The sequence below is a fragment of the Phycodurus eques genome, chromosome 13 (genome assembly GCF_024500275.1).
Source record: "Phycodurus eques isolate BA_2022a chromosome 13, UOR_Pequ_1.1, whole genome shotgun sequence".
In the NCBI taxonomy this organism is placed as follows: domain Eukaryota; kingdom Metazoa; phylum Chordata; class Actinopteri; order Syngnathiformes; family Syngnathidae; genus Phycodurus; species Phycodurus eques.
The window spans coordinates 2653794-2668364 of NC_084537.1; the positions used below are offsets into that span (position 1 = coordinate 2653794).

At 43.6% G+C, this 14571-nt stretch overlaps 1 protein-coding gene across 1 annotated transcript in view; it reads right to left on the minus strand.

Annotated features, from left to right (window-relative positions):
- Positions 1 to 14571, minus strand: part of LOC133411536 (phospholipid phosphatase-related protein type 4-like) — a 200930-nt gene that overhangs the window by 47028 nt on the left and 139331 nt on the right. The window contains exon 8 of the mRNA XM_061694047.1: positions 5919 to 6144. Within this exon, the coding sequence (XP_061550031.1) occupies positions 5919 to 6144 (226 nt within the window). The remainder of the gene's footprint in view (positions 1 to 5918; positions 6145 to 14571) is intronic.

Here is a 14571-nt window from a genome sequence, read left to right on the forward strand (position 1 = left end):
CTTCGGTCGGTTGGAGGATGGTACAAGATTTACAGGCAGTAAATACTACAGTAATACAGAGAGCAGCGTGCTTATCAGATCCACACACGTCGAAATTCACTCCCCCAGGAGGGAGCGACATGCAAAGATTCATTAGCCGTACTGCGTCATCTAGCAGAGGAGGGACATAAAGTTAACAAAAATAAATTGCAATGGTTTAAAAAACAAGTCAAATATCTGGGACATAATCTAAGTGTAGGAGGAAGATCTATATTAGAAGACAGGAAAACTATAGTTTTAAAAAAAAAACTAAACCACAAACAAAGAAACATATGATGTCATTTTTAGGTCTGACAAATTATTGTAGAGCATGGATTCCAAACTATGCAGAAATTATTGCACCGTTGTCATAATTGATGTATGAAGCAAACCTTAAAATGACATCACCTGTTCAATGGAATACAGAGGCAGAAAAGGCCTTCTGTGACATTAAACAACATTTGGTGTCCAGTACTGCGCTGGCCCTTCCAAATTATGATAAACCATTCATTCAGATGGTAGATTGTAAGCACTATCACATGACCTCCGTACTTACACAACAATATGGTGATAAGCTGAGACCAATAGCTTATTTTTCGACTAAACTGGACAGCGTGACGTGTGCATTACCGCATTGTGTCAGAGCAGTTGTGGCAGCTTCAATGGCAATAGAGAGTAGTTCCACAATTGTGTTATTTCATCCATTAACTCTTAAAGTGCCACATACAGTGTCTGCTCTCCTATTGCAAACCAATACGGCGTTTTTATCACCTGCAGGACATCTTGCTGTCACAACCACATTTGACTGTTGAGCGATGCACAGCCTTAAATCCAGCCACACTAACACCCTTACCTGATGAAGGCACGCGGCATGATTGTCAGGAATTGGCTGAACAAACTGCTGAATTAGTAGCATTAACCTAGGCAAACTAATGATAAATAAAGATGGTACAATCTATACTGATAACCAGTATGAGGGTTCCACAACAAGAACGCAATTATTGATAAAAACAAAGTGCAAAACTACAAAATGAAATTTACATGAGCAAAGAGAAAAAAAAAATATATATATTCAAAGGGGCTGCTATATTGAGCCATGCTGTGTCACATGTCTCAACAGGAGGGATGGTAAGACAGATAAATCAATATTATACAACTTATGGTTTTAATTCTTATTAAAAAAATAATAATAATAATTTGTAGAGCATGTATGATTTGTGCTAGGTATAATCCACAAGGCAATTTGAGGCCCAGGAGAGGAATATTGAATTAAACCAAAGTGAAGGAAAAAAGTATTGTTTGGTTATCATAGATGCATTTTCTAAATGGATCGAATTATTCTCAACAAAATCACCTGATGCTCTGACGGTGGCAAAAGCACTATGTAAAGACATCATTCCAAAATATGGCATACCTGAAACCATTTACAGTGATAATGGGACTCATTTTGTAAATCAAATAATCAATAAAATAGGAACCATGTTCCACATCAATTTGAAAAACCATTGTGCTTACCACCCTCAGAGTCCAGGTCTCGTGGAAAGAATGAATGGGACAATAAAAAATAGCAGAAAGAAATACGTGGGTTCATTTAACACACTGTAAAAGAGTCATTTCAGCTGAGTACTCAAATAGGGAAGGTGAGCAAAAGTCTGATAACGGAGCGGGAGCAGATGTGTAGATTCTGAAAACGCTTGCTGGTCAGTGAAGAAAAAAGACACCAACCCGTTTAGTGAGAACTCAGCAGAATGGCACACCCACGTTGGTTACGAGATTCGATAAGTTGTTACATAGCAACTTTGGCTACTATGGTGTCAGTTTTGTTTATGTGGTACATGGGACGTCCCACCCTAAATGATACAACGCATTTTTTAGATAGGAAGTCACCTACCAACTGGACCAATATGACCAACCCAATAATAAAAAATTTGGAATCATTAACTCGTATCAAAAGGAGTACAGTTGATGATCAGAACTGTGGGCATGACCTCCAAATGCGGCAAAACAGTTTAATATTTTGTGCCCCCCAAAATCAAGATACTTTAATCATAATCCCATATGCGGCTCTCACCAATGATGCTCAAAAGAATGGGCAGAATTGGGGATATGAATATGACTGGTATGCATCTATAGGCTTTGGATGGGAACACCTCATTGGTGAAACAGGTTATGATTGGTCCAGTTGGTCATTAAAAGCAGCAAAAGAACATAGAAAGAAGTTTAACCTAAGCAAAACGGCCCATAGTTTAATATTGACATACAAATCAAGTCACCCAGTGTGTTTGATGATGAGCTTGTGGGCATATTCTGTCGGAAAAGATCCCCACTTCCAAGTAGCATTTTGTTATGGGAACCGTGTTAAACCAGAAATGCCATTAAAAACTTCAAAGAAAGGTGGACACATTTTAATGGTTAACAACATAACTACTGATGATTGGTTCCTTGGCATCACAGGAGTTTCAGGACAAAATAACAATTGGTTACTGTTGGTGGAACAAGCAGCAAATGTAGCGAGAAAAGATTGTGTGGTTTGCATGGGTCCCAGGCCTTTGTTGCGCATAGTTCCGGCACAATTATCACAAGATTGTATTATTCCATTAATGAACACTACTGTACCAACTGAGAGGTGTAAATCATGGGATCCTACATATCCCGTAACAGAAGCAGATAAACACAAACCGATGTTTTCTACTTTAGTAGCACCAAATAATTTCACTTGTATAAACATGATTAGTAAAGGTAAAAAATTAGGACCACTGAACGACACACAGTGTAAAGTAACCTTAAAAGTCGGACCAAAATTGATGCCAGTATCACGGAGCGACACCTGGTGGTGGTCCGGAGATGATAGACTGTTTGATAGATTACCTAAAGATAAATCTGGATTGTTCACTATTATCACTTTGATATTGCATGTGTCAGTATACCCTATGCCTGTTCAAGATTTAATGGAAAGGGCACCAATGTTTTTGTCCAATCTAGAACATAGACAAAAAAGAGATTTATCCTGGCAGATGCAAAATTATCCAACATAAATATATATCAACGCCATAGGTGTTCCTCATGGGGTTCCTAATCAATACAAATTGGCTGACCAAGTTGCAGAAGGATTTGAGTCTTTCATATGCTGGTGGTGTACGATTAATAAAAATGTTGATGGGATAAACTATATCCACTTCACTGTACAGAGATTAGGAAATTGGACTCAGAGTGGGGTGGAAGCTGTACATGGGCAGCTCAAAGCTACCTCTTCAAGGACGCTCAAAGCTACCTCTTCAAGGACGTTCCAAAACCGCATAGCTGTCGACATGCTCCTTGCAAGAGAGGGAAGTGTTTGCGGTATGTTTGGAGAACAAACAATACTGCTTCAGATGGCAGCTTGACCAGAGCCATCGATGGTCTACGGACCCTCAATCAACACTCCTTGTGGGACAGCTGGATGGACGTTTTTGGTAAATATAAAATCCTAATTTCACCAATATTTATATCAATTGCTGTTTTTGCAGCCATTCTGACATTTTGTGGATGTTGTTGTATCCCATGCATTCGGGCTTTCATCAGTAGATTAATCACCACAGCCATAACCCCCATGGAGAACCGTATGGAGCTGATGTATCATTACTGTTTGATGATAAAGATAATGATGATGATGATGATTTTGCTTTAACTGATTTGTTTCCTGATCCAGATGATTACGATGTTTAAACTACAACATTCATGTATGACGTTTACTCTGAGTGTAAATGTATTTGTTTCATAAAAATGATTCTACAGTTAAAAAATCGAAATGAAGTGACTGTAAAATGATATGAGAATTTGTGCAAATACATGATAAATAGGAGGGAAATGTTAGATATATTGTAGAAGTTATCATTTATTTGCTTTGCTTGCATGAGTATTATGGACAATTTTTAGAAAGAAAGATGTCTCGCCTTCAAGAAGATGACTCAGCAGGAATCATCAGAGAGAAGGACGTGGCCGGGACGTGGCAGGTGTTGGTGCCATGTTTTCACCTTGAAACCCTCCCCTTAGTGTGTTGTGTCTTGTAAATTTAGAAACCTTCCTATTTTCAAATAAATGCAGGAGCGATGGGAGAGATTGTTTAGAGCGTGTTGAGAGGCTGTAACCTGAACAATCTCCCATGCGCCCTCCTCATGAGAAAAAGAGACCAGCGTCTTCATTCCTTTTGTGTCTATTCATTATTATGTTGGGTAAGATAAATCCAACAGTGAGTCACGCCCTCAGTATGGGTTGAGACTCAACATATTTTCAAATAAACGATTCCCAACTTTGAAACTGTCTCACGCATAGATCAACCATATGAAATTATTGTTTAAACTTTAGTCTTGGCAAATCAACTGCTTATCTTTCAGTGCAACATCATTTCGTACTGTTTGGCTTCAAATCAAGAGGAACAGTTCATAAAGTCTCATATTCATACTTGTGGAATCACGCAATGACACAGAGATCAAGGTATACATTGGGAATATTCGTGAAGGTTTGTTTTGTTTGCTACAAACGTTTCAATGTAATTTTGTCCACTGGCAGTGTCTCTAATCACCACTAGGGGGTAATCATGTTTCATTGTTCAACAGTTATCAATCACTTCCTTCCCCCAATCATGCTGTGGGAGTCATGAGGCAGGAACAATTTTAGTTGTGTACTATGTACCTTTAAAGTTAATGAGTACACAAATGTGATGGCTTGTAAGTGTCAGCACCCTCAGAGGTCCAAAATGCCTGTGAAACCATAATTGTTTAATTGACTTAACATGTTACCACTTATACACAACAAAATGTTGGCTAAGTAGTTTTGAAAATAAAAAGTCTGGGATGATAGTCTGTTCAACTATTGCAATAGCACAACAATTTAATATATATCTAAGAAGACACCCAATCTACTAATACCAATATATAATCTAACATACTGCCAAATTTGGATGGTTAACAAAATTTACCAAGTATATAAAATGATCCTTCAAAATCAAGAAAAATTAGACCTTTCATCCTGCCCTCAGATGTTGTGGGTGTGTCCGCTAAATGCACTGGAAACACGCTCGGCTTTCACACGTATAAATCTGCCGATATGTTTAAGCTGTAAAAATATATCATTTTAAAGCTTGGAATATATCCCACCGAGTCGTCTACTGGCTTTGAACAGGTAATAAAAAATGCACATGAGTTTTCACAAAGAAATACTTGCTCCGTGTCCAGGCATGTAATTGAGACACGTCCGTTTCTGCGTGTGTATTTGAGACTCACCCGGCTGCCGCGGCGCTCTCTAACCGCACAACTACGTCCATAAAGAATATATATACCAGGGGCAGTCAAAATGTAATGACCCCAATTTAATTTAACCTAACAATTGCTTTTTTTTAAATGAAACTTTCACAGTTTGTAGTTTACATGTTTGAAGGTTTATTTAAAAAGAAAAAAAAAGTTTTGTTTTAGCCAGTCCACTTGCTGTCAGCCATTTTGGAAATGATGACATTGTTGGATGCCTGTCAGAAGCAGAAAGCTGTGATTGAATTTGGTGCTTTGGAAGAGGAACCATCACTAAACATTTCAAAAGGTTGCAAAGTGTGTATGGGGAAGCTGCAATAGGCTACAGCACAGTCAAAAAGTGGGTGTCCAGGCAAAGAACGAGAGCCTGCTTTGCACGAGCTCCATGGCTAGAAAACAGTTCAATACTAAATTGTTCTGTCTTTGTTTCTAGATACATTACATATGTTTCATATTTAATGTATCTAGAAACAAATCACGCAAATGATTTCACAGGGTCGTTAATTTAATGCATTGATAGAAAACTAAAAACACATTCATTCACAAACAAATGACACAGCAGCAGGAGCAACGCATCAGTAAAACCGAAAAAGGGTCAAACCAGGATTTTGTAATTACCTTGGCAATGTGCTGCTGCTGAAGGTTTTATCACAATTCCTCACAGGACTGGGCGAAGCGATCATTTCCAAATCAGCATTGGCGATCTTCAGATTGGACTGAGAAGGCTCCCGGTAGGAGGAGCTTCGTTTGAGAATTTGTTCTTTCTGCTCGGGCGAGAAGGTGTGGGAAATGGTCCTGGTGTTGACTGGCTCTGGTTGGTTGGCTGTCAACATGTGGTGGCCCACTAGATCACAAGGTAAAGAGATAAAATTGCTGAAGCTAAGTTTAGACAGTTCAGAAATGTTAAAAAATTGCAAGAGAACTGGAGGGAAAAAATGTACCAACAAGACCTTTTCCCCCAGCTAAATGTGGCTTCATGCATTTAATGAGAAAAGAAACATGACAAGAAGGAAATAAAATAATATGTGGAACACATTTTATCGCTCAAACAACACATGCACAAAAACCTAATATTAAGCTTTATAAAGCAGATATGCCACTGCGGGCAATGGTTATATTAAACGAATGCCTTAGCGTTAGAAGATTTGAGGCGGTGTATGGGCATTTGTCTATATGCGATGGGGTCCTTCCACTCACCAATGCATTTTAGGTCACGCCTCTCAAACGCCAGCTGAACCAACCGGACCTTTTTATTTTATGGAGTATTGTTCACCTGTGGTATGAAAATGTGTTTCTCAGAGTGGAATGAAGACAAAATACTTTGGGAAATATAGTGGAACCTCTGGTTACGAACGACCCAGTTTACAAAAAATTATGGTTACGTCCAAAATTTTAATAGACAACTTAGCTCCAGTTATGTATTATTTTCTGTTTGCAAATGACAGACATTCCGGCTCCACATCCCTGATCATCCAATCACAAATTTAATAGCGTTTGATATTGACGTAGTAAAAGAAGTTTGGAAATCATTTTATTTTCATGAAAAAAATACTATTTACAGTATGTATGTAATTTAATTAAGACTGTTAATATCAGTGTAATCACGTCAAAATACCTGTCCGCATAGATATGAACACCAGATACGCCAGCATGCTGTAGCAGCCCGGCGAACCGACGTGCCTACGTGGCAATCATGTGGGAGGGGTGACGTTCCCATAGAAGGCGGTTAAGGTGTAACTTGCTCATTTCTCAACCGATTTTTATGAGGATTACTGTAAAGCGTATGCTATCAACACACAGCGTTTGGAAAATGACAATCCAAAAATGGTCAAAATGATTAAAGGAAATGAGCAGCAAATTGGTCAACAAACAATTCATCTTTCAAATTGCAATGTATGGTCTCATTTTCTCTTTTTTTTTTTTTTTTTTTCTTAACAGAAAAAGACAAGTGTTACTGGCTCGGGGCGTCAGAGTTCTGGTGGGCAGAGGACAGAAGAGGTACAGGGGGCAGAGAGTTCAGATTCCTAACAGCTTGATGAATAAAACTGTCTTTGAGTCGGCTAGTCCTGCCCCGCAGACTTCGCGGTCTCCTGCCTGATGGCAGCAGACTGAAGAGGCAATGTGACGGATGGGTGGCATCCCCCGCTGTGCTTTGCAGGTGAGGCGGGTGCTGTAATGTCCTGCAGTGAGGGAGGAGAGGGTCCGATGATCTTCTCAGCTGCCCTCACTATGCGATGGAGAGTCTTGCGGCAGAATGCGGTGCAGGCACCGTACCAGACAGTGATCCAGTTGGTCAAGATGCTCTCTATGGTCCCTCTGTAGAACAAGCACATGATTGGGGTTGGGGCTCTGGCTCTTCTCAGCTTGCGCTCGAATTAGAGACGCTGGTGAGCTTTCTTGGACAGTGATGAGGCGTTGCTGGTTCAGGAGAGGTCCTCGGTGATGTGCACTCCCAGGAACATGGTCCTGCGCACCCTTTCCACCGCAGCACCGTTGATGTTCAGGGGAGCATGCTGGGAGTGCGCTCTCCTGAAGTCCACAACAATCCCCTGTTTTTTACCACGTTCAGGGAGTGATTGTTGTCTGTGCAACACCCAGCCAGGCGGCTCACCTCACTCCTGTAGTCTGTCTTGTCCCCGTTGCTGATGAGACCCACCACAGTTGTGTCATCTGCAAACTTGATGAAGAGGTTGGAGCTGTATGTCCCTGTGCAGTTATAGGTCAGCAGGGTGAAGAGGAGGGGGCTCAACACACAACCTTGAGGGGCCCCCGTGTTCAGAGTGATGGTGCTGGATGTGTTGGTGCCGACCCGTACTGCCTGCGGTCTCCCTGTCAGAAAGTCCAGCAGCCAGTTGCACATCGAAGTGTTGAGCCCCAGCTGGTCCAGTTTGTAGATCAATTGTTTAGGGATGATGGAATTGAATGCCCCCTCCTTGAGCCGTCACCTTATCATGGTAGAGGGGTTTGTGACTGTCCCAATGATCCTAGGAGCTAAGTTGTCTGGGGCTTCATGTTCCTAGTAAGGTCACCCATGGCAAACAGGTCCCTGGTGAGGGACCAGCCAAAACACGGCAAAAGACCCCTATGATGAATATTATAAATGGATATAGATTTCCCTTCCTTGGACGCGGGTCACTGGGGCCCCCCTCTGGAGCCAGACCTGGAGGTGGGTCTCGAAGGCGAGCGTCTGGTGGCCAGGCCTGCACCCATGGGGCCCGGCCGGGCACATCCCGGAAGGATAACGTGGGTCCCCCTTCCCATGGGCTCACCACCTGTGGGAGGGGCCATACGGGTCGGGTGCAGTGTGAGCTGGGCGGTGGCGGAAGGCAGGGACCATGGCGATCCGATCCCCGGCGACAGAAGATGGCTCTGGGGATGTGGAATGTCACCTCTCTGGCAGGGAAGGAGCCCGAGCTGGTGTGTGAGGTTGAGAAGTTCCAACTAGATATTCTGACTAGATATAGCCTCCACACATGGCTTGGGCTCTGGTACCAGTCCACTTGAGAGGGGTTGGACTCTCTTCCACTCTGGAGTTCCCCACGGTGAGAGGCGCCAAGCAGGTGTGGGTATACTTATTCCCCCCCTGGCTCGGCGCCTGGACATTGGGGTTCACCCCGGTGGACGAGAGGGTAGCCTCCCTCAGCCTTCAGGTGCGGGAACGGGTCCTGACTGTTGTTTGTGCCTACGCACCAAACAGCAGTTAAGAGTACCAGTCTTTGGAGTACTTAGAGGGGGTGCTGGAGAGTGCTCCCGCTGGAGACTCCATCGTTATGCTGTGGGACTCACGTGAGGAGTGACAGTGAAAGTGCCCTTTTCAAATCTGCAGTAGAAGGGGTTCAAGCCATCAGCTAGTCTTTTATTGTTCTCAGTTTAGGGGGTTGATAGCTTATAATTGGTTAGCGATTGTAATGCATGCCAGACTGATTTAGAGTCGTTAGCGGTAAACTGTTTTTCTAACTTTCCTGCGTAGTTTCTCTTTGCAATGTTAATTTTCTAGTCAGCTGGTTTCTAGCTCGATTATACAGGGCCCTGTTGCTGCTTTGATATGCGTCCTCCTTAGCTTGGTGAAGCTGCTTAAGTTTGGCAGTGAACCACTGCTTGTTGTTGTGGAATGTGCGAAATGGCTTTGTTGGTACACACACATCTTCACAAAAACTGATATAGGATGTGACAGTGTCCATATATTCATCCAGGCTGCCAGCTGAATTTTCAAAGACATTCCAGTCTGTGCAGTCGAGACAGCTTTGAAGTTCTATCTTTGCTTCGTTGGTCCACTTTTTCACTGTTTTCACCGTTGGGTTCGCGCATTTAAGTTCTTGGTTTTCTGTTGGCATTAAGTCAATTAAGCAGTGATCCGACAAGCCCAGACCTGCACGAGTTATGGCATGGTATGGGTTATTTAGCGTAGTATAGCAGTGGTCTAAAATGTTATTTGGTAGGACAGTCGATGTGCTGCTTGTATTTACGGAGTTCAAGGGCAGCCTTGGCGCGGAGTCCAACCCTCACCGGAAACGAGTCCGATTTACTGCCGGCAATGCGGACCAAACTCTGACACCGGTCGTACAGGTTCCGAACAGCCCGTATCAGGGGGTTCGGTACCCCATACTCCCAAAGCACCCCCCACAGGACTTCACGAGGGACACGGTCGAACGCCTTCTCCAAGTCCACAAAACACATGTAGACTGGTTGGGGTACCGTGCACCCTCGAGGACCGTGCACCCTCGAGGATCCTGCTGAGGGTGAAGAGCTGGTCCACTGTTCCACGGCCAGGACGAAAACCACACTGCTCCTTCTGAATCTGAGATTCGACTTCCCGACGGACCCTCCTCTCCAGCACCCCTGAATAGACCTTACCAGGGAGGCTGAGGAGTGTGATCCCCTGTAGTTGGAACACACCCTCCGATCCCCCCTCTTAAATAGGGGGACCGCCACCCCAGTCTGCCAATCCAGAGGCACTGTCCCCGATGTCCACGTGATGTTGCAGAGGCGTGTCAACCAGGACATCCCTACAACATCCAGAGCCTTTCGGAACTCCGGGCAAATCTCATCCACCCCCGGGGCCTTGCCACCGAGGAGCTTTTTCAACACCTTGGTGACCTCAACCCCAGAGATAGGAGAGCCTGCCTCAGAGACCCCAGACTCTGCTTCCTCATGGGAAGGCGTGTCGGTGGAATTGAGGAGGTCTTCAAAGTATTCTCCCCACTGACTCACAACGTCCCAAGTCGAAGTCAGCAGTGCCCCATTCCCACTATACACAGTGTTAATGGTGCACTGCTTCCCCTTCCTGAGACACCGGATGGTGGACCAAAATTTCCTCGAAGCCATCCGGAAATCGTTCTCCATTGCCACACCAAAGTCCTCCCATGCCTGAGTTTTTGTCTCAGCGACCACCAAAGCTGCATTCCGCTTGGCCAGCCGGTACCCATCAGCTGCCTCAGGAGTCCTGCAGGCCAAAAAGGCCCAATAGGACTCCTTCTTCAGCTTGACGGCATCCCTTACCGCTGGTGTCCACCAACAGACACTAAACTAAATAACAGTCACTCACCCCAGCAAGTCTGAAGGGTCTCACCAACAAAGGTGTTTTTCTGCAAACTGACATGATCACCAACAATTTGAGAAACCCACTTTTTAAGTGTGACTGTTCAAGACAGTTTGACAACAATGAAATCAATATTCTCTTGACATTAACAATTGCATGCAGAGCGCAGCCAAGCCCTCTTTGACAAAGGATGGGACACGAGCGACACCCACAGGCGGTGCAGGAACTGTGTACTCTACGATTGAGATATACTGCAACATGTTCTCCCTGAATGTTTCTGCTTAGATATTTCAAGAACTTTTTGAAAGAACTTTGCATGAATGCTCCCAGTGTCTACCACCACACCAATGTCACTAGTGATTGTATTTCTTCCAATTTGAATGTCTGATGTCAAATCTGCTTGTCCACTGAATCGGATTAGACATTTCACTCCACACGACACAAATGCCACATTGCAAATACTAAATGCTCTCAGCACCCACATAAAATTTGAACACTCATTACATGGATTAAACAGGGTGTGCGACAATGCAAAACTGGAAAACGGTTTCCTTATTTTAGATCGAATAATTTTTTCTTCCTACGGGATTAAAACCACAAATAATCCTAGTTATGAAAAAAGTAGCACTAAGAGGCGGAGTCTACCCCCCCTTTTGGTCCTTCGGGGTGGGAAGGGGGGCACTCTCTCTCTCTCTCTCTCTCCTTATAAGGCCAAAGCTCCTTTGTCCTTGGCTCGCTCTTGCAGAAGAGCCTGGCCTAGGCAGTCCCCCCTCCACCTTAAATTTGTCTGTCACACTTACAGCACACCTCACTGCTGTTCTGCTGCCCTCGTACATGTCCTGTATTATTCTAACATACTTCTCTGCTACTCCAGACTTCCGCATGCAGTACCACAGTTCCTCTCTGGGTACTCTGTCATAGGCTTTCTCTAGATCCACAAATACACAATGTCGCTCCTTCTGACCTTCTCTGTACTTTTCCATCAACATCCTTAAGGCAAATAATGCATCTGTGGTACTCTTTCTAGGCATTAAACCATACTGTTGCTCGCAAATACTCACATCTGTCCTGAGTTTAGCCTCCACTAATCTTTCCCATAAGTTCATTGTGTGGTTCATCAACTTTATTCCTCTATAGTTCCCACAGCTCTGCACATCACCCTTGTTCTTAAAAATGGGCACTAGCACACTCTTCCTCCATTCCTCAGGCATCTTCTCACCCGCTAGAATTCTGTTGAACAAGCTGGTCAAAAACTCAACAGCCACCTCTCCTAAATGCTTCCATGCCTCCACATGACCAACTGCCTTTCCATTTTTCATCCTCGAAATGCCTTTCTAACTTCCCCCTTACTAATAATTGCCACTTCCTGGTCCACCACACTTGCCTCTTCTACTCTTCCTTCTCTCTCACTTTCCTCATTCATCAACTCCTCAAAGTATTCTTTCCATCTGTCCAGCACACTACTGGCACCAATCAACACATTCCCATGTTTATCCTTAATCACCCTAACCTGCTGCACATCCTTCCCATCTCTATCCCTCTGTCTTACCAGCCTGTATAGATCCTTTTCTCCTTCCTTAGTGTCCAACCTGCCATACATGTCATCATATGCCTCGTTTGTCTTTTGCCACCTCTACCTTCTCCCTACGTCGCATCTCAATGTATTCATTTCTCCTCTCCTCGGTCCTCTCAGTGTCCCACTTCTTCTGAGCTAACCTCTTTCCTTGTATGATTTCCTGTACTGTAAGGTTCCACTAACTGGTCTCCTTCTCTCCTTTCCTGCTAGAAGATACACCAAGTACTCTCCTACCTGTCCCTCTGTTCCCATTGGCTGTAGTGCTTCAGTCTTCTGGAAGCTCCTCCTGTCCACCGAGAAACTGTCTCAGCTCTTCTCGAAAAGCCACACAACACTCTTCCTTTCTCAGCTTCCACCACATGGTTCTCTCCCCTGCCTTTGTCTTCTTAATCTTCCTCCCCACCACCGGAGTCATTTTACAAACGACCGTCCTATGCTGTCTAGCCACACTCTCCCCTACCACTACCTTACAGTCGGTAACCTCCATCAGATTACATCGTCTGCACAAGATGTAATCTACCTCTGTGCTTCTACCTCCGTCTTGTAGGTCACCCTATGATCCTGCCTCTCCTGGAAAAAAAGTGTTCATTTCCATCCTGTTTGCAAAGTCTACCACCATCTGTCCCTTCAAGTTCATTTCCTGGATGCCGTACTTTCCAATCACTTCTTCATCACCCCTATTTCCTTCACCAACATGTCCATTACAATCTACACCAATCACGACTCTCTCTCTGTCTGGGACGCTCAGAACTATTTCGTCTAGCTCCTTCCATAATTTCTCTTTCACCTCTAGGTCACAGCCTACCTGTGGGGCATAGCCACTAATGACATTATACACAACACCCTCAATTTCAAGTTTCAGCCTCATCACTCGATCTGATACTCTTTTCACCTCCAAGCCAACTCTTCTTTTAAAATAACCCTGACTCCATTTCTCTTCCCATCGACACCATGGTAAAATAATTTAAACCCTGCCCCTAAACTTCTAGCCTTACTGCCTTTCCACCTGGTCTCCTGGACACACAATATATCAACCTTTCTCTTAATCATCATGTCAACCAACTCCCGAGATTTTTCTGTCATAGTTCCAACATTCAATGTCCTCACATTCAGTTCTAGGCTCTGTGCTTTCCTCTTTTCTTTCTGCCAAAGAACCCGCTTTCCACCTCTTCTTCTTCTTCGACTTCGACCCACAGTAGCTGAATTTCCAACGGCGCCCTGCAGGCTGACGGCGCCGGTGGCGGACGTTATTAACCCGGGCCACGACTGATCCGGTATGGAATGCTTTGGATGAACGCTCATATTTGTTTGGCAAAGTTTTAAGCCGGATGCCCTTCCAAAAGCGAACCCTCTGCATTTATTCAGGATTGGGACCGGCCTACAGTTTGCACTGGCTTGTGCCCCCCATAGGGCTGCATTATAATTTCCAACGAGGATGGGATTCAAACCCACACGTGCAGAGCACAAAGGATTAGCAGTCCATCGCCTTAACCACTCGGTCACCTCGTCTTAAAATGATGAAATCCCTACATTCCTTGCAATTGTACGTTGAGGAACATTGTCCTTAAACTGTTAGACTACTTTCTCACGCACTTGTTCACAAAGAGGTGAACCTAGCCCCATCTTTGCTTGTGAATGACTGAGCAATTCAGGGAATCTCCTTTTATACTCAATCATGGCACCCACCTGTTACCAATTAGCCTGTTCACCTGTGGGATGTTCCAAACAGGTGTTTGATGAGCATTCCTCAACTTTCTCAGTCTTTTTTGCCACATGTCCCAGCTTTTTTGGAAGGTGTTGCAGCCATAAAATTCTAAGTTAATGTTGATTTGCTAAAAACAATAAAGTTTATCAGTTTGAACATTAAATACCTTGTCTTTCAATTAAAATAGGTTGAAAATGATTTGCAAATCATTTTATTCCATTTTTATTTATGTTGAACACAACGTCCCAACTTCATTGGAATTGGGGTTGTAAATCAGTAAACTTTCTCGCAAAACAACTTCAAAGTTACAAAGAAAAATCACTAATTACATCTGTCCAAGATTCAAACTGTAAATTTACTCAATCACCACAGGATATTAATGATATATTTTACAGCTACCACAGTAGCTTATATATAAGAAGCCGAATGAAAAGGACATTGAAACTTTTTT